Source organism: Phoxinus phoxinus, assembly GCF_949152265.1.
Source record: "Phoxinus phoxinus genome assembly, chromosome: 9".
NCBI classification, from domain to species: domain Eukaryota; kingdom Metazoa; phylum Chordata; class Actinopteri; order Cypriniformes; family Leuciscidae; genus Phoxinus; species Phoxinus phoxinus.
The window spans coordinates 6,629,783-6,650,451 of record NC_136884.1 but is presented as its reverse complement, the minus strand read 5'-3'; the positions used below and the strand labels follow the sequence as shown (position 1 = coordinate 6,650,451).

The 20,669-nt window shown below is 38.7% G+C and overlaps 1 protein-coding gene and 1 pseudogene across 6 annotated transcripts in view; one reads left to right on the top strand and one right to left on the bottom strand.

The window, feature by feature from the left end:
- The window catches only part of utp20 (UTP20 small subunit processome component), a 30,655-nt gene that overhangs the window by 2,746 nt on the left and 7,240 nt on the right, over positions 1–20,669 (bottom strand). For 4 of the 5 annotated variants that reach the window (XM_079624334.1, XM_079624332.1, XM_079624335.1 and 1 more), the window contains exons 13-58: positions 20,052–20,186; positions 19,666–19,754; positions 19,467–19,572; positions 19,212–19,362; positions 18,890–18,961; positions 18,654–18,812; positions 18,491–18,567; positions 18,248–18,327; positions 17,583–17,862; positions 17,340–17,507; positions 17,153–17,243; positions 16,975–17,060; positions 16,252–16,377; positions 15,976–16,142; positions 15,057–15,265; positions 14,735–14,878; positions 14,183–14,262; positions 13,788–14,011; positions 13,555–13,699; positions 12,926–13,013; positions 12,700–12,843; positions 12,566–12,619; positions 12,322–12,474; positions 12,033–12,188; positions 11,790–11,930; positions 11,242–11,379; positions 11,000–11,139; positions 10,734–10,822; positions 10,344–10,651; positions 9,474–9,613; positions 8,919–9,075; positions 5,920–6,018; positions 5,651–5,818; positions 5,404–5,570; positions 5,175–5,316; positions 4,392–4,508; positions 4,089–4,259; positions 3,882–4,010; positions 3,579–3,689; positions 3,413–3,492; positions 3,248–3,317; positions 2,314–2,496; positions 2,105–2,236; positions 1,895–2,027; positions 398–579; positions 233–304 (exon numbers count right to left, since the gene is read on the bottom strand). In XM_079624334.1, the coding sequence (XP_079480460.1) occupies positions 233–304; positions 398–579; positions 1,895–2,027; positions 2,105–2,236; positions 2,314–2,496; positions 3,248–3,317; positions 3,413–3,492; positions 3,579–3,689; positions 3,882–4,010; positions 4,089–4,259; positions 4,392–4,508; positions 5,175–5,316; positions 5,404–5,570; positions 5,651–5,818; positions 5,920–6,018; positions 8,919–9,075; positions 9,474–9,613; positions 10,344–10,651; positions 10,734–10,822; positions 11,000–11,139; positions 11,242–11,379; positions 11,790–11,930; positions 12,033–12,188; positions 12,322–12,474; positions 12,566–12,619; positions 12,700–12,843; positions 12,926–13,013; positions 13,555–13,699; positions 13,788–14,011; positions 14,183–14,262; positions 14,735–14,878; positions 15,057–15,265; positions 15,976–16,142; positions 16,252–16,377; positions 16,975–17,060; positions 17,153–17,243; positions 17,340–17,507; positions 17,583–17,862; positions 18,248–18,327; positions 18,491–18,567; positions 18,654–18,812; positions 18,890–18,961; positions 19,212–19,362; positions 19,467–19,572; positions 19,666–19,754; positions 20,052–20,186 (6,253 nt within the window). The remainder of the gene's footprint in view (positions 1–232; positions 305–397; positions 580–1,894; positions 2,028–2,104; positions 2,237–2,313; positions 2,497–3,247; positions 3,318–3,412; positions 3,493–3,578; positions 3,690–3,881; positions 4,011–4,088; positions 4,260–4,391; positions 4,509–5,174; positions 5,317–5,403; positions 5,571–5,650; positions 5,819–5,919; positions 6,019–8,918; positions 9,076–9,473; positions 9,614–10,343; positions 10,652–10,733; positions 10,823–10,999; positions 11,140–11,241; positions 11,380–11,789; positions 11,931–12,032; positions 12,189–12,321; positions 12,475–12,565; positions 12,620–12,699; positions 12,844–12,925; positions 13,014–13,554; positions 13,700–13,787; positions 14,012–14,182; positions 14,263–14,734; positions 14,879–15,056; positions 15,266–15,975; positions 16,143–16,251; positions 16,378–16,974; positions 17,061–17,152; positions 17,244–17,339; positions 17,508–17,582; positions 17,863–18,247; positions 18,328–18,490; positions 18,568–18,653; positions 18,813–18,889; positions 18,962–19,211; positions 19,363–19,466; positions 19,573–19,665; positions 19,755–20,051; positions 20,187–20,669) is intronic. The other variant, XM_079624333.1, reaches the window with a different exon arrangement.
- On the top strand, positions 6,605–8,127 carry LOC307004832 (beta-1,3-galactosyl-O-glycosyl-glycoprotein beta-1,6-N-acetylglucosaminyltransferase 3-like; annotated as a pseudogene). The gene has a single exon. The product of its transcript is annotated as a beta-1,3-galactosyl-O-glycosyl-glycoprotein beta-1,6-N-acetylglucosaminyltransferase 3-like (transcript).

The following is a 20,669-nucleotide window of genomic DNA, read 5'->3' as shown; positions in this document are numbered from 1 at the left end:
TCATGTTAATTTTAGTTACATTTTTTGTTTAGTTTTTCAACTAATATTTTTATTCTATTTTATTTCAATTAAGAGGACGTTTTTTATTAGTTTTATTTGTAGTTGACGATAATAACCCTGATACTAATTATTACATCAACAACAAAAATAACATTTAAATTAAATGATTATATATTCATTAAATAGAAATATAATCAAAACACAACAACAAACATATTTCATTATTTCCTACCTGCTCCCCAGCAGAAATATCCAAGAACTTGGACTGCAGTTGGTAACAGAAGGACAGAACCAGCTCTCTCATCTAATGGTTTAGAAATGGAAAAAAGAGGAATTTATTTATTAAAGTCAGTTTTTGTCAAACGAGGGGTTTACGTGCATGTTCTCAGACTCTTGCCTTGTGATAAAGGTTGTCCGTGATAAAAACAGTGGCTACAGGGTGCATGGTTTTATTCTCCTCAGAACTCCATAAGGCCAACAGATCCTCGGGTTTATGAGCCGCAAACAGCAAACCAAAGATCTGAGAGGCGGTCAGCCAAACCCAGGAATGAGGGTAACGCAGATGGGAATCAATATGACCTGGAGAGAGAGAGAGAGAGTTCATGATGCATGCATGACAATATCTCTGCTTCATAAGCGCATGTTTATTTAACTCTTTCCCCGCCATTGATGAGATTTTCTGTCATTTATGACAACGCTTTCCCTCAATTGATGAGTTTTTTCAGCAATCCACGGTAGGGGGCGCTGTTACACTGTTCTGAAATAATAAAAGCATCTCCGAATCCAAACACGAGCAAAGCAAAAGATCTGCATTAAACCAGAAGTGGAGAGTTGTAGTTTACACACAAGTAAGCTAACATGATCTTCATACATTCAACAGCATATAACTCAAAACTGCATTATTACAGAGAAAGAAAGATGCACGCTTTGGGGTTGCTGATGGACTTGATCTACTCCATCTATGTTTTGATCATCATTCTGAATTCAGTCCGGATGTAGTCTGAGAAAAAGTGTTGATAAAGAATCCTTTAAGCTAGAATAAAAATGTTTTTTGATGTTGTTGTTGTTATAAAGCAAAGGCTCTGTTCTTTCTTTCTTTGATCTATGATCAAAAATGTTCATGCTATTTTAAAGGTTTGTTTTGGAGGACTCCTACAATAGGTTAACATGCATCCAAGGTCCAAATTTTTACATTTTCTTTACATAATATACATTTCAGCATCACGTCATTTCTCACACTGTCTGAAACAGTTCAATCAAGGATTCTGTTTCTCTGAACCCTTCCTTCCTGAGAGCATACTCTGCTCCGGTTGGTCAGATGGCCCAGTCTGTTGTGATTATTTTACTGCGCCTGTTGAAAACGAAACCCCCCATTACCATATCTGAATTTCAGCTCCTCAGCACTTGATACGCAGTGATACGAACAGTAACATCGGTGTCGGTTTTACCATATCAATTCCAGTGTGAGTCGTCAATCATTTTGCGCATGAAAAAAGCGCATTCTCAACATAACACAAACCAAACTCTTCCAGGCCTCAGCTACAACTGCAGTGTTTGAGGGCGGGTCAATGTAGACGTTGTTCATGGCAGCCAATTAAGACCATAGATTGGCATTATGCACATTTGTGACAAACCTACATAGGTTTTTGCAGGAAGTAAGACTGGATTTACCGACGACTCGTTTCTGGCAGTTCAGAATCTGTTCTTTCTTTTGGGAAACAATAACTCAATTTATCGTGCTCTTTAATCTGTGAAACTTTGCAGACCTTTTACATTTACAAACAGATATATTACACACTACACTACACGAAAGGTAATTTCCAAAAAAGCAAAAATAACTTAAATAAAACGCTGGCAGGGAAAGAGTAAACACTGAATTTCTGTGTGTTCATACCCCAGATGCTGTTGAGCAGGTCTGCAGGTTTGTAGAGCTCCAAAAAGCTGCAGTCTTTGATGAGTTTGACGATGAGCGTGAGGTAACCGAACAGCAGTCTGTCAGCAGCCTTCTCATCCTCCTCTTCCTCAATCTGATCGATCATATCATTGGCATTGTCAGACTCAAAATCATGCAAAAGAACTCCATAGTATAAAACTCTGCACTCACGTCCTCGAAGTTGGAAGTGCGGATCTCTTTCTCGATGAGAGGAATCAGGACATCGAGTCTCCGGCTGAACTTTTGTCCTTCGACTTCCACAAACAGCCCACAAACCTGAGCTCCCAGTCTCCGCAGAGCCGTCTGCAAAAGCACAAGCTGTTAAAACCCAAACAAATTTCAGCAGAACTATTTTTTTTCAACACTGTTTTTCTAATTACCTTCTCGTCTGTAATCCAGCTGTCAACCAGGTTAAACATGGAATTTTGCCGCTGCAAATCCAACTGATTCAGCAGAGACTTGATGGCCAGAGCCGCCATTTTCTTACAGGGTGCAGAATCATCGTTCAACATGGCCAATGACAAAGGCACAAAGAACAAACCGCAGTGCTCTTGCAAGAGATCCTGTGAACAAAGAACAGATTAATCCTCCAATATCATGAACAATATCAAGAAGAAGAATCTTTTTGCCAGTTTACTTGCATGATTCAAAGCATTTCCAAGTCAAACAGGATATTCAATGAGGGGAAAAAGGTAGAATGGGACCTTAATTTATCCAGCAGGATTTCACTGGATCATGCCAGAATAGAGTAAGATTTTGGGCTTTAGGGTTAACAAATTAACCGTTCCAGAGGGACAGCTATTTTTTCCCCATAAAGATACCTTTTTCCTATAAAATAGCTTGCTCTGCACAATGAACAATAAGATCCGGAATGTGCTTTAATGTCTATAATGTAATGTTAAATTTAAATAAAAATTGGTTCTTAAAATAAAATATTATCAACTGAAATAAAAAATAAAAAAGTGATTTTATCATGTAGTTACAAAGGCAAATTTTCATTTACCGGTAGTTTAACTTGATGTACTAAATTAAAAAAAAAAAAAAAAAAAAAGCATAAACACAACTAAATTACTTAAAATATAAAACTAAAATGAATGAATAAATTAGGAAATAAATTAGGGTTTGGTTGAGGGTTAGTTGCATGTGATTATGCATAATTTACTGTTATTGCTATGGTAAATACATGTAACAAGGACACTGTAAAATAAAGTGTTATCAAATAAAGTGTAACCTTTCAACAAAAACTTTAATAATAGCATTGCATGACCATTTCCCACCCTCTCTCTGACCTTTCAACTGGTTTTGATACAGTACCTGAGGAAATTTCAGGAAAATGTAAGCCAACAATTCAAGGGCAGACTGTCTCCCAGTGTCATATTCATAACTGTGAATTAGAAGAAAAAAAAGATTTTAATACGCCTCACATGAAGGAAACAATTCATATCCGTCTAGTATTAATCAGATGCTAAAAAAACATACGTAAGCTGAGCAACTATGAAGTCAAAATGTTTCCTCAGTTTCTTCCCCAGTGGATAGTCCATCAGGTACTTCAGGTAGATCTGCAGTCACAGGACAGATATCAGTCTGATGATAGTTACGACAAGCAGGACCAGAATAAACCTGGATGATGATGATGCTGACTGACCTGTCTGCAGCGCATGCGGACCTGTTCGTTTGACCCGTCGATGGCAAACTTGGCCAATTTTTTCATAACATCCTCCATCTCGGGTACCACCAGTTTCCTGGACAGAATCGCCTGCAAGACAAACAAACCCAAAGGATTTAAAAACCTTTTTGATTAAGACTGATTCAGTCAGTTTGACTCACTAGCCCCTTTCACACACTGCAATCCAAGTAAATTACCAGAACTGGTCATTTTGCTCTGCTAACTCCAGGTTTTCCATGACCATAGGAAACCACCAGGAGTAGATGAGTAGGTTTAACTTACCCTCAGGAGGCCGAACGCGGTGGCTTGCCGACTGTGATCATAGATGTCCTCCTCAGCAAATCCCAGAAGCACTTGCAGCTGTGTTTCTGTTATATGTTTTGTCACACTCTTTACCAAAACAGTTATGGCCTATAAAACAGAACATTTCACGATTAACATTTAAAATGAGAATGTAATAAATGTGAAAGTGGTGAGGGTCTCACGCACCTTAAAGCAGTTCTGAACCAGGGGGAAGTTCTCGCCACGGGCGGCTCCAGCTTTGGCGTAGTCCTTCAGCAGGACAAAGAGCTGCTTGGTCAGCTGGTTGTAATTCTCCTCCACTGCCGGGAGAGGAAACTTCAAGATCCAGATGAAGGCCTGCAGAGCCTCGGTAATCACCTGATGTGCACAGTACACAGAATTTTTTGCTGTATTCATGCAACCATGGGTGTAAAAAGGAACAGTGGCTCAGGAAAAACTGATTGTGCACAATAAAACGCATGACTCAAATATATATTAAGTAGTACTGACCTTTACATGCATGGAGTTAAGACAGTCCAGGAGGAGAGATACAAACGGATCTAACATCTCCTTTACTGACGGGCCAGATGAGTTGATCTTTGAACTCTTCAGACTACAGTGAAGCAACTGTGTAAGAGACATTTTGGGGTTTAAAGCAATATTGCAACAAAATCTAAGTGAATATTTGTGAAATTCAGTGTTTCTTGAGTATGAAATCAGCATATTATAATGAATTCTGAAGGATCATGTGACACTGAAGACCGGAATAATAAATTCTGCTTTACATCACAGGAATAATCAGTTTTAAAGATATTAAAATAAAGAACAGTTATTTTAAATGGTAATAATATTTCACAGTATTACTGTTTTTACTGTATATTTGATCAAATAAATCCTTGGTGAGAAAGAGGCACCTTTCAAAACCTTTAAAAAAAAAAATCGTATAGGCCCCAATGCTTGCCATTTAGCAAACATGATTTCATTCAGTTTGTCCATGTCCCAAATGGCACTCTAAACACTCGCAGTCTTCCTACGAGTCAAAAGCGGGCACATATCGACCACAAAGGGGGCACTCTCGAGTACCATTCTGAAACCTAAATTGACCAATGACACAGCTTACAGTCTTGTGGACTTCGCGGTCACGTGCTTGCACTCGGTGGCCATTGTAAGTCCACAAGACCGTAAGAGCATATGAAGCGTTTTAATTAAAAAGGGCAACTGATGTACAATTAACTAAACACACATAGGAAAACTCCCATACAGTCAAACAAAAAACAAGGCATAGCTTCTTACACTGAGTCCCGTTTCCACCAGGATGTGCATGTTTGTTCTGCTATTAAAGGCGGCTTTCACCCCTACTCTCTTAGGAGTGGCCGACAGCAGTAAACAGCTCGGCGGAGGCAGGCGAGGGTCTGGAGGTGGACGATGCTTCTCTCTGGGTAAATATAGGATGTGTAATTGTTTAAATTAGATCTGTTTGAACCAGTGCTAATGCATCTCTGAGTGTGTGTGTGTGACGTACTTGTTCTTGCTGGTAATGAGCGGGAGACTCTGACTGATGAGTCCGTGGCAGAGCAGTAGGATGGACTGAGGAGTCATGCTCTTATTGAGCAAAAGTCCCGCCACAACCCTCCTAAAAACAGCATGCACTCGCCTCGACACCTTCAAACTGGCCGTGTTCTCAAGCACCTGAGAGGAAGATGAAGACCAGATAAGTCTCTTGAGAACTCATGAAGCTGTTGTTGAGATGCAGCTCACTGGTCATTTACCTCTTTGAGTGGCAGGATGAGGTGGACGACGCGCTCCTGGCTGCAGAACTGTCCGAGCAGCTCGTACGAGTCGGAGCTTTTGCTGTGGCGGGCCTCCATCACCTTTGAAACGATTCCTCTGATGTCCTTCTCCTCGGCTACGGCTCCAAACAGCTCGTTGTTGAAGATCTGACAACAGAGTTAGAAAATAATTTTTTTGTTTTAATATTTTTTTTTTACAATTGTTTCAAAATTATGATTGACAACGTAATATTGATGGTGCCGTTTACCGTGATAAGCATGTCCATGCACGGGTCAAGATCCCCTGCGTTCAAAGATGGTTTCAGGACAGAAAGCAAATAGTACACTGTGAAGGTCAAAACATGGACCTGTAGGGAGAAATTATACATGGGTCAATGACATGATGCTTGTTCTGTTTGGTCCAGGTCTATTCAATTATTTAAAAAAAAAATTATAAAAAAAAAACTTCAAACAGTCAATGACTTACAAATCTTCTATGATCTAAATTCATATCCATTTTGAAGGTTGAAATCATTTGCCATAAGTATGGTAAATATGTAATAATATTGTTTTTTTTATTTTGTGTGTGTGTGTGTGTGTGTGTGTGTGTGTGTGTATGTATAAATAAAGCTTTTGGTTTGCTTTAAAACATACCGGTCTTTCAATGTGTGTGTTCCACAACTGCAAACAGAATACTAAAGAAATCTACAGAACCAATAGATAAGATGAGCAGCTTCCTTAACGAGACCACAGTGTTTGTTTCAAAATCAGACACATGATGTTTGTTACTTTCAATATTTGCTGATGTTTAAAAAATTATTATTATTACTTGACAATGACACGGAGACCATCCAGGAAGATAATAGCCACACCTCTGTTGTGTAATTTATAAATTTCAGTCCTTCCCCTTTATAATGTGATTTGCTGGCTTTCGCTTCCTGCCACACTGTTCTGGTATATTAAAAAGAGAGGCGGTTGTATACCTCACTAACAGAGGTCTCCTCTCCTAGCAGTTGTTTCTGGCAGCTTATAATCTTAAAGAAATGAACATGGCATTTAAGAATCAGAGGATTTTGAAAATAATCTCCATTCTTTCTTTAAGTACAACCGTGTTCGTCCTCTTGATGAACGATCCAGAACAAAGGACAAATTGTTCTCATAGAGAGAAGCCGGCCTTGAATCACTTATTAAAGCAGGATGTTGGAGAACTACAGGCTTGTTCTGCTATTATCAAAGGAGACATGGACGGAGTGAACAAGGACTTTTCAGGAAACTCCTGGCCTCGAAAAAAAGAAAATCCCGGCTATCCGAGTCATTCTATCTCAACGCAACCAAGGATTGTCCATCCTACATCCGAGACAGAGGGTTTCTGACGCTTTCTCTCAGTAAAGAGGAGGAAGATTACCCCATTGCTTACTCCATGGTGATCCATGAGAAGATTGAGATGTTTGAAAGGCTCTTAAGGGCCATTTACACTCCTGACAATGTGTACTGTGTTCATGTGGACCAGAGGTCTCCAGAGATCTTTAAAGAAGCAGTTAGGGCCATTGCGTCCTGTCTGACCAACGTGTTTGTGGCCAGTAAACTGGAGAATGTGATCTACGCCTCCTGGTCTCGAGTTCAAGCGGACATCAACTGCATGCAGGATCTGCTCAAGTCACCCGTCCAGTGGAGGTATCTGCTCAACACCTGTGGCACTGATTTCCCCATTAAAACCAATGCTGAAATGGTTCAGACTCTAAAACAATTGAACGGAAAGAACAGTTTGGAGACCGAGACTGTAGAGTCTAAAAATGTGCGCTGGCAGTATCATCACAATGTTACGAACGGTGTGATTCGGACCGATGTTAGAAAGTCACCCCCGCCAATTCAGAGCCCTATGTTCTCAGGAAATGCTTACTTTGTGGTTTCAAGAGAGTTTGTGGATCACATCTTTAAAAGCAAAGAGATTCGAGATTTCATGGAATGGGAGAAAGACACATACAGTCCAGATGAGCACATGTGGGCTACCTTACAGCGAATGCCTTCAGTACCAGGATCAAACCCTCCAAACAGAAAGTACGAGCAATCTGACATGAACGCAATTGCTCGTCTAGTGAAGTGGAGCTACCATGAAGGAGATCTAAAGAGAGGGGCTTCCTACCCACCATGCACTGGGATGTACATACGGGAAGTGTGTGTCTATGGAGCTGGAGACTTGAAATGGATTTTGAGCCAACACCATCTTTTGGCAAACAAGTTTGATCCAGAAATAGATGATGTAGCGATCAAATGTATGGAGGCTTTTTTAAGGTACAAAGCTATTTATGGTCGATCATTACTAGGTTAAAAAAATCTGGCATTATTTTATGATGTTTTTAAAAACATGATAAAAATTACTTTTAAAATGTTTGTAAATATTGAAGAAATGGATGTTGATATAGAAACGTTTACCGGTAATATTATACTTTCTAAGCTGGTCATATTATCACGATGCAAACTGTCAAATAAATTTTTTATTAAATTAATAGTTGGCTTTATAAAATATTTGTACTTTTTTTTTTCTACAGACGCTTTATTTGTGTTACACATAATATTTAACATAAACCAAGATTTGATTATAATGAATTTATATACGATTTTTTATTTTTTATTAATGGAGTACAAAAAAAGAAAAGGTCTCACAAGAAAAGGAAAAGATATAAAGGCTAATGTTTTGTGTATTTGAGGAGTGAAGAAGAATGTCTTAGTCTAGTAGTTGTCATCGAGTCATTGCCATTACTGTCTTAAATAGCCCATTTGTAGCACTTTGTCTTTTATAACATAAGATTTTGGCCAAATGACAGAAAAAACTAAGCGTCCACAAAGCTACAGTAATCTTTATAATATGTAAATATATGAAAGTGTAATGTGATAAACTTACTGCCTCAGATGTGGCCGTTCTAATGACAGACAAAACACGTATGTGAAAAAACCTTGTAACTCCATTTGAACTTGATTTTGGTCAAATGTTAATAATACAATCACACATGTAAGTGTCTGACCATATATATAAAGCCACAATATCAACTTTAACCACACCGTTTAATAAAAAAAGGAAAAAGAAAAGGAAATTGTTTTCGGCCAACACCAACATGTATACATGTATACAAGATTACATTTCTAAGAACTTGTAAATCTTGGAATTTGTAAGATTTCTCCTATTCAATCATCATTCATCAGTGACACACTCATAACTTCTGAAAGTCTTAGATTACACACTCATGTGCTAATAAAGTCAATATTTTACCTGATACCCCTTCACTAAGACCGCCTGCATCTCGTTGAGCAGATAATGAAGGTATTGATGCCCAAGTGTCTCTATAATCTTCACCAAAGTGTTTCGAGCAACATCACGGATCTCCTGGAAACGGCTCCTCAGGTGGACGCACACTTTCAGAAGGATGCTGCATATATAAACACCAAACTCCATCATTGAACATTTTTAGCACTGATGATCACTCAGAATTACAGAAAACATGGAATATTTGTAGCAGACACTTCCATTAAAAATGCCATATTAACTTGATTTTGTTTTTGGGGTCTACTAGAATAGGTTTTCATGCATGAATGTTCAAAAAACACTATTTATAACATATTTTACATTATTGCAGCACCTCTCTTTCCTGTCTGTCAGTAAAGCTCTGTTTAGCTCCTGTTTCTATGAAGCCCCTTCTTTCCGAAAAAACGCAATTGCAGACCTTTTTCATGTACAAACAGCACTGTTACACTATTTTTTTGTGAAAATGTACAAAAGCATATTAGGTCCTCTTTAAGAGAATGGGTAATGATAGAAGAAATATACCCTGGCAAGTTTGCTTCCATGACATCCTTTGGCAGAGACTTCATGAGTTGAATCATGGCAAATGCAATAGGAACCCTGGCCACTTCTTCATCTTTCACCTCCTTAGACTTCACCATCTTGTGCTCGTCATCTCGCTTAACCTGCAGAAATAAACATTGGTGTACAATAAGGTCACGATGAACACTGTTCCAGTTACGAGCACTTCTGTGGTTATAAACAGGATATTGATCTGTACCACTTATTTTGGGGGCTTGAGACATTAGAGAAAAAACTAACACCAAACTAATGTAATCAACTGTTCGTCGTCAATTGTTAGTTACAGTAGTGGCCGATAGTGATGTCCGGCCTAGGAAAATTTACGACATATTATTAAAAATGTATTAAAGATTTTGTAAGCATATTGCGTAGTTGTGTTTGGAGTCAATTATTTTATTTGTGATAACGCAATAAAACATGCCAAATTGTGTAGACATCATTTTTGGCCAGGCTGTCATACAAAGAAAATATGAACACTTGCAAAAACAAGAGAGAAACAATTAAATATGGATAACTTATTATGTTGTAGTCAATGTATGCTTTTTCCTGTGAGATTTAGTTTTTCTATGCATTTTTTTGCCAAATAATTTTGTCAGATAAATACCGTAACCAAGTTTAGTATTTTGTTCTTCTCTCATATATAAAAACTAAAAAATATTTTCCTTCTATTTTGATGGTTTAATTTAACTTGTAGGGTCATTAAAAACAAATATCCCCTCCGGACATCACTTTTGGCCACTACTGTACATCTTTATTAGAATTTAGTCCATTAAGAGTCTTCGGTCTTGCTGAACTATAAACTAAATTCATTAAGTACGATGAATGAGTTCACACCTTCGCAGTGAGGCACTTGTGAAGTTTAGGCAGGACGGTCTGAGTGACCGTGTGATGAATAGAGGAAATTAGCGCCTCTAGATCGTGTTTACTCTGAGGAAGTCCACTGCTGACTACAGGAAGCACTTTCTTCATTTGGCTCTCTTTGCCTTCTTTTGGTTTGGCAGGGCCTTCCATCTCAGCATCTAATGCTGTGGAAACAGCTGCACCAGCCTCATCAGTTTCCATGGCACCTTCAGCATCACTTTCATCCGTGTCCATAGTTTCCACTGCCTCATCCTCGGGCTCTTCCACCACAACACTGGGCTCTGTTGATAGATTAAGTTGGTCAAGTAAAGCTGTGTAGTTTAATAGGAAGTATAATGTGGTTGTTGTGTGCGACATTATCACCTTCCATCTTCCTGTTTTTGGCCGCCTCAATTTCTTTACTGAGAGTCTCATGGTCAAAGTGGAACGCATCAAGAACAATCAGCAACAAACTAAGCCAATAAAAAGAGTCAAGTAAGTCTTTCAGTGTCATAAACAGAACAAGAACATCACAGAAAAGCCACAGCAAGTGCCTGACAGTATGGATTACAAGATAAGACATTTGTCGCTCAGGATCCGTTGTGCACCAAATCCCCGTTGTGTAACACCGACTACTACAGCAAGCTTACCTGACTGCCAGTTTCTGCTCAGCTATTCCAGACTGTAAAATATGGACGAAGTGTTTTATGTAGAACAAGTACTTGGACCAGGTCAAGCGTCTGCACACGGCACCAATAACTTCTATAGCGGCTGTTTTCATGGGTTCATACTGGGAACACAAATAATGTCTCCATTAAACACACATAAAACAACCAGCATGGTGACAGAACAATTAAAATAGTTAAAAATATCACCAAACGTAAGTAACAACCTTCAACAGTTTTTCATCAACTATAGCGATCATGGCGTAGGGCATGATGTAATTCTGCATGGAGCGTGATGACATCACAATCTTGCCCTCGGTCAGTTGCCTGGCAAACTTCCTGAGCGCTCGACCCCTTCTGTAAACCTGTAAAACAAACAAACAAACAAACAGACTGTTTTATGCTCAGCCAATTTCAAATAAGAGTCAAAAAAGTGGCAATGGTTTTATATTTTATATATATACAATTACTATTAGCTAGTAATTAATTATTATTAAATTATTAACTTTATTATTAAATTATTAACTTTATATAATATTAATTATATTATTTATATAGTAGATTTGTTTATATTTACAAGTTTATTTTTAATTTAATTGCTAATTGCAAAGCTAAGCCTGTTTCATTAAGGAGAGGAGTGCACTTGCACACTATTAAACAACATAATATTCAAAATGCGAGACCATTTTTCTCCAAGCTCCACCCAATTGAAGATTTATGATGTTTCTAGTTTTGAGTCGGTCTGATGAGTTTTAATAAAGTGTCCTGACGTTACCTGTATGTGCTTCATATGCTCAAAGAAATCTGACTCGGGATCATTATGATCTGTCAGCTGAGCCAGATCGCGAAACTCTGGTCGGTTTGGAAAGGTGTTCACCAGGCAGGCCAGAATCGTAGTGTATTCATTTCGTACACTCTGCAAAAAAAGACGGCCAGATATAAATGTGTGAACTGCATATGAAATGTTCATAGAGCAAGTGCTGTAAAGAATGTAAGCTGACATGTTGCTAGTTTTCACCTCAGTCTTGCTCCTCAAACCCTTTCGCAGGGCATCCAGTATTATGTAATGCACAATCTCCTTGTACTCTGCCTCTGGGCATCCGACTTCTGAGAGCTGCATTATTATGGCTGACAAGCACATGGTGGCGCTGTCTGCCAAAGACATGTCGCCGATCTGTCTCAGAAACACAAAAAGCATTCAAAACTCGAAGCAGATCAAGACACAAAAATATATACATAAAAATAAACTTTAGAGATCTTTGGAGCTAATAGTAATGTCACAAGAATCTAAAATCTTTGACGGTCACCTGTAATGAATGGAAGCAGTTGTGCATGACAGCAGTCAGGTATCTCATATCCAGCGTGCTCATCTCTTTAATGTGCTTGGTGGCCATCTGGAACGCCACCAGACGCACGTCAAAGTGAACCTCGTCCAGATGACGGCTGTCAAACGCGTTGAGCTGGAGAAAAGACGAGAGCCAGTCAAATACAAACCATGACAGGAAGAAACCAAACTAAAGCCGTTTGTGATTGCCTCAAATGGACATTCACCTGAATGACAACGTCTGTGATGTACTTCAGTTCACTGTCCATGTCTGACAGAGTCTGTGGGGAGAGATACGGTCAGTCGGGAAAAGTTTGATGCATTAAGTGATGTTAAAGTGACTGGAGATGCGGAAAATGACCTGGAACGCTTCACACAGAGCCTGACGTGAAAGTCTGTTTTGGATGATGGAGAAAAGTTTGCAGAGAGGTTTGAGGAACATACTGGGCTCTAAACACTGTCTCAGCAGGTTCTGCACAGTACCCAGGATGTCCAACTCTGTTTCCTGAAAGAAAACAAAGAGAATGATTTGAGATCTAAAGCGATGAAATATTAATATTCATTATGTACTGACAGGAAGAGTGTACCTGTGCAGTTTTGGGTTTGTGGAGGTAAGGTAGAAGCAAACCGATTAGTGTTGAACTCTGTCCCTTTTCAGTCACAAATCTACTGATCCTGGAACACAACGAAGGTTATTCATTTTTTAACATTTCACTTCATTGTACATGATAGCATTCCTTATTAGTATCAATGCTGGAAATGGCTGTGCTGCTTAATATTTTTGTGGAAACCTGATCTCTTTTTTTCTTGATTCTTTGATGAATAGAAAGTTCAAAAGAAAAGCATTTACTTGAAACAGAAATCTTTTGCAGCATTATAAAAGTCTTTACTGTCACTTTTGTTCAATTTAATGCATATTAATGATTTTTTTTTTTTAATTATCCAAGACCTTCGAATAGTAAATATAAGCAGCACAACTGTTTTCAACATTGATAATAAGAAATATTTCTTGAGCAGCAAATTAGAAAATAATGATTTCTGAAATAATGTAATTTTTATTGTTCGCCAGCTAGAAAAAAATTGTTCTGAAACCGATTCCACTGATATCATTATCAGTGTGGTAAGGACTTTTAAACTTTATTGTTAATAGTTATTGTCCTTGCTGTGAATGGCTCTTAAGCTGCCTGTATATATATAAACAGATTTATGAACATACTTTGAGAGGATGTTGAGCTCTTTGCTGACTTGAACTCTGAATTTCTTCTTTTTGAGGCGTTCAGAGTTACGCACGACTCCGCTGAGGTACTGTAGCAGTGCTGGGATGTGAGGAAGGAGCAGACGGCAGCCGATAGTCAGAGAATCTACCCGGAAAAAAAAAGAAAAAGAGATGTCAAATAAGCAAAGAATAGTGGGTCTTCTAGTATAATCATCAACAGCCACTCTCAATACCTGATACATCACAACTTTCAGGGATCACACAGTCATTCACAATCAACTCTGTCTCATTCTCCTTGGGTTCAAAGTCTGGAGTGCTCAGCAAGCTCTCGGCTATGTCAATCACCATGGCCACTGTGAGGGCAGTCACGTTTTTGGAGGATAACAGACCAAATACATTGAGCAGGACGTCACACTCAGGGTGGCCTGGTCTCTGCTTAACAAGCAAAGGGAAAAATCTGACAGAGTGAAGAGACAACATTTATATTATAAGATTGTGTTGCAATAAAAACTGTAAAAATAAAAAAGAAGCTTGGCTATTTTAACATAAAGGTGGTTCTTGCATTCATACGTTGCTTCATTTTCCAATGAGAGGTCCATCTTCTCCGCATGGTTAATAATAAACTTACCGAGCGTTTTGGGTCCACACACGGATGACTTTCATGAGGGGCGTTGGTGCATACGCGCTTTCGGTGGGCAGACGACACACCTAATAAGCAAAACACAACCAGGTCATCTGGGTTACTTACTGAATCTATACCGATTCCAACTGCATTTAAATATATCAAGACTACATAAGCACATGAATCAGATCTGTAAATTAAAATTAGCTCTTTTTCTTATTTTTAGACGGCTTACTCATTTCATTATGATTGTTGTATGTAAATAGTGCTGGAATTTATTTTCAAGGAAGTACCATGTCTATTAATAGGTATAACTACAGTAACTTCTTCAGGTAGTCAGCTTGAGATCCTGTCCATTTAAACTGGTTATATCTCTTAATCCTAGTAGTGAATGTTTTATGAGCAGTAGGACAACCATATTCATCCGCACATTTCAGCCGAAGCACAACCAAAACAATGTTGTAGTTTTGTTGTTTAACCGCTAGAGGCCCAAAAGTTACATGGTTACCATTAAATTTAGTAAAGCTATCCCATCAGATTTCTCTTTTATGCACACACCTGAGGCCACACCACAGCTTGGAAAACAGCATCCAGCTCATCTGCAGTGAAGTTGTAACACTCAAAGCCATCAAAGAAGTCTTGTATGCGCAGAATCCCCAGACGACGCAAGTTCTTCAGAGGATTGATGCAACCAGGCTTGAGCTACACAAACAAAGAACAGTGAGCTCTTGAGATCAACACCCCAAAAATAGATTCACCCACCACACAATAAAAACATTATATGAGAAAACACTAATTTCCTACAAAGAAAACCCTCTAATTTTTAACTTTGAATAGTTATATTTTATAATTTAGATATAATTTACTGCATTCAGCTCACCTGCTCTCTGTGATCCAGTATAAATGACACGGAGGCTGTGATGCTCAGCAAAATCTGAAAAACTTTGGGCAGGTAGATTTGGATGAGATGGCCTAGTTTATTGATGAGCAATTCTATGGTGTTGAGGAGGCTGTGCTGGCGACCCACAGGGAGAACAGCAGACAGGTTCGTTTCACCAATGGCTCGATCTACCGCAGCCAAACACGCTCCTGCAAGCAACAAATAATTAATTTTCTAAAATCAATGCTTACTTCTGATTTATCTTTAAAAAAAATCTTTTGGTAGCTTGTCTCAAAAAAAGTGTCCATTTATTAAAGTTCAAGTATGTAGCATATATGGACATGAATGCACTATTGTTAGCTATTTAAGTTTTCTAATTTTGAAATAAACCTAAATATTTTTTATGACCTTAAAGTGTAATGCATAAATGTAAAACCAATGATGGTCCTCTATCAAATTCATAAATGGTCTAAATAATATCTCAGGGTGTTTTCAGACTTGGCCAGTTTGGTTCAATTAAAATTAATTCGGTGCAATTGTTCTGTTAGTGCGGTTCAGTTTGAGCGCTGCCACCCGGACCTTGGTGTGCTCAAAACAAGCGGACCGAGACCCCTGAAAAGGTGGTTTGACTGAAATCTGAAGCAGATCTTTGTTTTAGTGTATGACGGAGGAATTCAGATTTTAAAAATTATATTTACACATACAACAAGCTCATTCAGCCCATCCTACAGCATTGTATTGTATTTTCGATAAGTTCCGTCACAAAACATACATCATTTTCTTTTTTGGTCTGGACCAAAAGAACCAAACTACAAGTATGAACACCCTTAATCAAATGAACTGCCAATAGGTGATTAGAAGGTGTATGTTAGAAGGTGTTGTTAGGATTTAATAATTTTAATAAGCTTTAAGTAGTTACCTTCAGCGTAATGACGAACAGGCTCCAGCAGAAGATCTATAAACATGCCCAACTCCTCTGGCTGACAGCCCGCCAGGAAGCGCAGTACTATGGAGGAGCGTGAAGCCGTGCCCGACTTACCCTGAAACTTACTACCAACCTTAGTGCACATCTTCCCGTACAGTATCCTGCAAGAATAAATAAAAACTACTGAATACAGGCACATAACATTCACATTCAGTGAAGAAACAACAGTAAAGCATTGATATCATTAATATGCACTGTGTGTGTAAACACCTCATAAGCATGGGAATGAGTTGGGGTCTATGTGATGAAAGTACCACAGTTCCTTCTTCTGAGATGTTGAAATGGACAATCTCATCTTTAAAATGCTTGTCATCCAGAAGTCTCTCCAGATTCTCTCTGTAAACAACCACAAATCAACAATCATTATGGACCTAAAACAAAGCCCTGGGGAACATCGCTGCTGCAGCAATATTTAAAAAAAAGCGTTCACTATGCTGCTTAAAGCCATCATATTAATACCCCCATATAACCCCCAAAAATAAATAAATACAAAATGTCTACACAAATAGAAAATGTTTAAAACTTATTTAAAGCATCCAACGGCAAGTTTGAGGTTGGAGAAAAGCTATCTCTGATAACAGGCTTAGAATTAGTTCAGTGAGGATTGCCTCTGGGTATTTTTTTTCCTTGCACCAAATGACAAAAGTGGCTCCAAGTAACTCAGAGATGTGAAATGAATCCAAAGATATAAAATCATAATAGACTAAAAGACTTCCTGAGGCAATTGGTACATTCCGGTGTGCCAGTAGTGAGAGTTAGTAAGGTAACCAAAGAAGTCTTTTGGAAGATACCATCAGTCTCAGCTCTGAATAGAAAGCATTCTATTCATAAACTGACCTAGTTACTGTATAATAGTTCTTACTGGAAAAAGCTCATGTGCAAGCAAGAAGAGAAGGGAAAATATATTTGGGTGCTTTGTGTTATAGGTCTTACTTGTAAGGGAGAATATTTGGGTCTTTGTAAGTCATCAAACAGTCAAGTGCTATTTTCTGGATTTCTTGATCTTTATGGCACAGGAGCTGTGGGTTTAGAGAAAGAATTAGTCTCAGCTGTCCGTTAACCAAGTATTAATGAGGAGAGTTCCCTTTAAAACAAAGCTGGGTAACCATACCTGGGTGTACAGCCCACTAAGATTTGCCTCCATGTATAAAGATTTCGGGTTGGTGAATTTGGTGAAGACCTTTAAGTGAGCAATGAGCTGCCTGAAACAAAAACATAAATTCACACGTTTGTGTAAGTTCTTCAAGTAGGTACCTAGATAACAAAGACAGATGTTAGAAGATAAAATCATCTCTTACTTGGCCGCTGCTCTTCTTGGCATCTTCTTCTTGAATTTTTTGGAATCTTCCTCGTCTTCCATGTCAGCATCTACATCTTCACCCATTTCCTGCTCTGATGAAGAGCTGCTTTTCTTCATGAGGTCCTGAGTTGGAGCCACCATCAGGTCAGCTGGGTAGAACTCATTACTGTGAACACAAAGAAAATTCTGTTATGGAGAACCTTCTAGAAAGACAAATAGGTTGATGTGATAAAGCTCACACCTGATGAAGCGCAGCAGTAATGGGCTGAGCTCTCGGCTACGTGGCTCCACTCTTTCGGGAAACTGGGACATGGCTCGCCAAAGCAAGCCACGGAAGTTTGTGAAGTCCGTTCGCTCAATGGGATTCAAGACCTGGTCCAGTTCTTCCAGAAACAGAACTCCCACATCCCCGCTCTCGATCACGCTGGTCCCTGGACCTCTGAGCTGTTTTGCGGCTTGATGTTGTCCACCACCTCCCTCATCATCGTCGTCATCATCATCATCTGCCTGGAGCTCTTCCTCTGAGAATAAAGATTCAAAACAGATTCATACATTTATGACTAATGGAAACATAACAGGTCAACCTTTTAACAAAAGACATAATATTAATCGCACTGACACTATCAAATGAGAACAAAATTTGAACTGAATTGAGCTGGATAATGACACTAATTGCCTTCTGTAGAGATGCTTTCATAATTTATGAACTTTGTAACATTGACAGAGTTATTGAACTGAATTGAAACGTTGAACTAAATTGAGCTGAATGACACTGATTTTCTGATAGATTAACACTATTATTTTTCTTTTTATTAGTGTAGTTCTGTATTGTAAACAATCTGTGTTGTATAAAGTGCTAACAAATAAATTTGTCTGGTCTCGAATGCCTTATCATTGAAAACTCACCAGCTAGACCAGCAACCATCTCCAGATGTTCATGATAAACCTTCCAGAAAGATTTGTTGTCCATTACTTTAGCGTGCGACCTGGGCGGATGAAAGCATATCAAACCAAAACTCAAAGACAGAAATAATACAAAGAAATAGAGAATAATGCTGAAGACATAACCTAAGGGTTCATGAGGGTTTAAAGGCAAAAGATCAAAAATGAAACAGTGACTGTGCACTCAAGAAAATGCTCCACACTTACACCAACAGATCAATAACAGCATCCCAGAGAGGTCGGAAATTGACAAACAGCATTGCAATAAGATAGCGAAGAGGAATCTGTAAAGCACAAACATATTTATAGCACAAAATAAAGCTTTCCAAAATTATTTCATATTTGATATGGAGTAAAAGGCATTAGCTACCTCATGGAAAGGTCCCTTAGGCAGACAGGGCTGCACCAGGTCATGACGCAGTTTACGAAGATGTAGTAGTTTCTCCCTGTAGTCCTGTACTGTGGCCGGGACCTGCTCTGCCTGCAGACACACGGCGAACACGGTCTGCGCATTTGAGCTCTCCTCTCCCTGAAGAAGAAATTAGTTATTTATTAATAGATAAATACATGCATGCTTTGTTTTAGATTTTTGTCGGAAAAACTCACAAATGATACCTCTGCAGGTTTAGGAAGGTCAGCCTCAAAATTTGACAATATTCTGAGGCTCAACAAACGAATCTGTAGAGGACAAGGAAAAAAGTATCCTTTAGAATCTGTATATTAATAACAGCAGGGTCCACACAGATGAGTAATGAATTTATTACATTCAATATAGAACCATTTTTGGTAAGAATAAGGTTTTATTTGTTAACATCAACTACATTAGTTAACATGAACTAACAATGAAAAATACGTATAAAGCATTTAATCTTGGATAAAAATAATATTCCCACTTAACAAAAGCAACGCTCACTAGGCTAAACCTGACCTTGGAAATGTTGGAAGAAAAATTGGAATGCAGTTTATGGTACAATTCCAGCAGAGAATCATGGGCCAGCTGAGCTGAGGAGCCGTTGAGTGCCAGTCTGGTGTAGTACAGATCTGCTAACAACAGCGCTGAAAGATCAGTGGGGACTTTCCTGTAACAAACAAACAAAAATGCAAGTTTCTTAATTTAACAGACAAGACCTTTTTTTACTGGGATGTTCAGAGCAAATAGACATGTAAATACTGAAGCACATACTCGATGATGTTTCTGACCAGTTCTACGGGCAGGAGTGACTGTACCGCTGTCGTCTCCTTGAAACTGAGCAGAGTGCTAAGAGCCTGTCTGGCTACAAACAGCCCTCCTGAGAGGACAGAAGGACGGTATTAAGAACATAATATAACAAAAGCAGCTTGAGACAATCATTCTCACACGCACACACACACACTTGACTGACCTCTCCCCAGAGTTTGACTGCACACCTCCTGCAGTAACCTGTTCAGTAGTACGGTGACGGCCTGTATAACGCTTGATGCTTCTAATGGCCTGTAAAACATTTTAATTGTTGTATATTTACACAAATACCAAATTATACAGCAGAAGACCATTAACCTTTAACTGTCACCCCACTTTTTGATCATAGATCTTAACTTAAAATGTAATAATAAAGGCCTAAATTTGGGCCCTTTTTAAAGAAGTCACAAAAACAGCAGATTATTGGAGATTTATTGAAAAAGTACTGAACTAAACATTTATTCTATACAATATATACTGATTGGTTGAGGATTTAAAAGAATGTTATAGTAATTTATGCTATTTGATTGTGGGTAATTGAGTTTTTACCTGATGTGTGGGAGGAGCACTAGTGCAGCCCAGGGATGAGAAAGGTCAGAGAGCGGCTGATCCATGGGGATGTCAATGAGAGAAAGGATCCGCTGAGGAACAGAGACCGACTGGTCTCTTTCAGGTCCAGTTGACCTAAAAGAGAATTTAGAATTTGTGAAGTATTTAAATTCAAGACAATATATTATTATGCCCTTTTACAAAGTCTTGATTTTATTTTTGGGGTCTATTAGAATAAGTTTTCATGCTTGAAATGTTTAAAAAACAAAAGATTTCCAATATTTTCCATTGTTGCAGCACCTCCCTTCCCAGTCTGTCAGTAACATGTCAGTAACCAACAAGTTCATGTCTCTATCAAGCCCCTCCTTCTGAAAAGCGTAATGTGCTCTTATCTGTCGGCTGGCCCAGTTAGTTGTGATTGGTCAACCCAAGTGTGCCACACACATCCTGAAAAGTGAAGCCAAGGAATTTTGATCGCCCCCTGGTGGCTGGATGCAGAATATGTCGTAAACCCCACCCTCTCCATGTAATCGAATGGTACGTTTGTTGTATGAATATCTGAACATGCAATATATCAGAAGAAAGAACAGAGCCTCTGCTTTTAAACAAACAAACAAA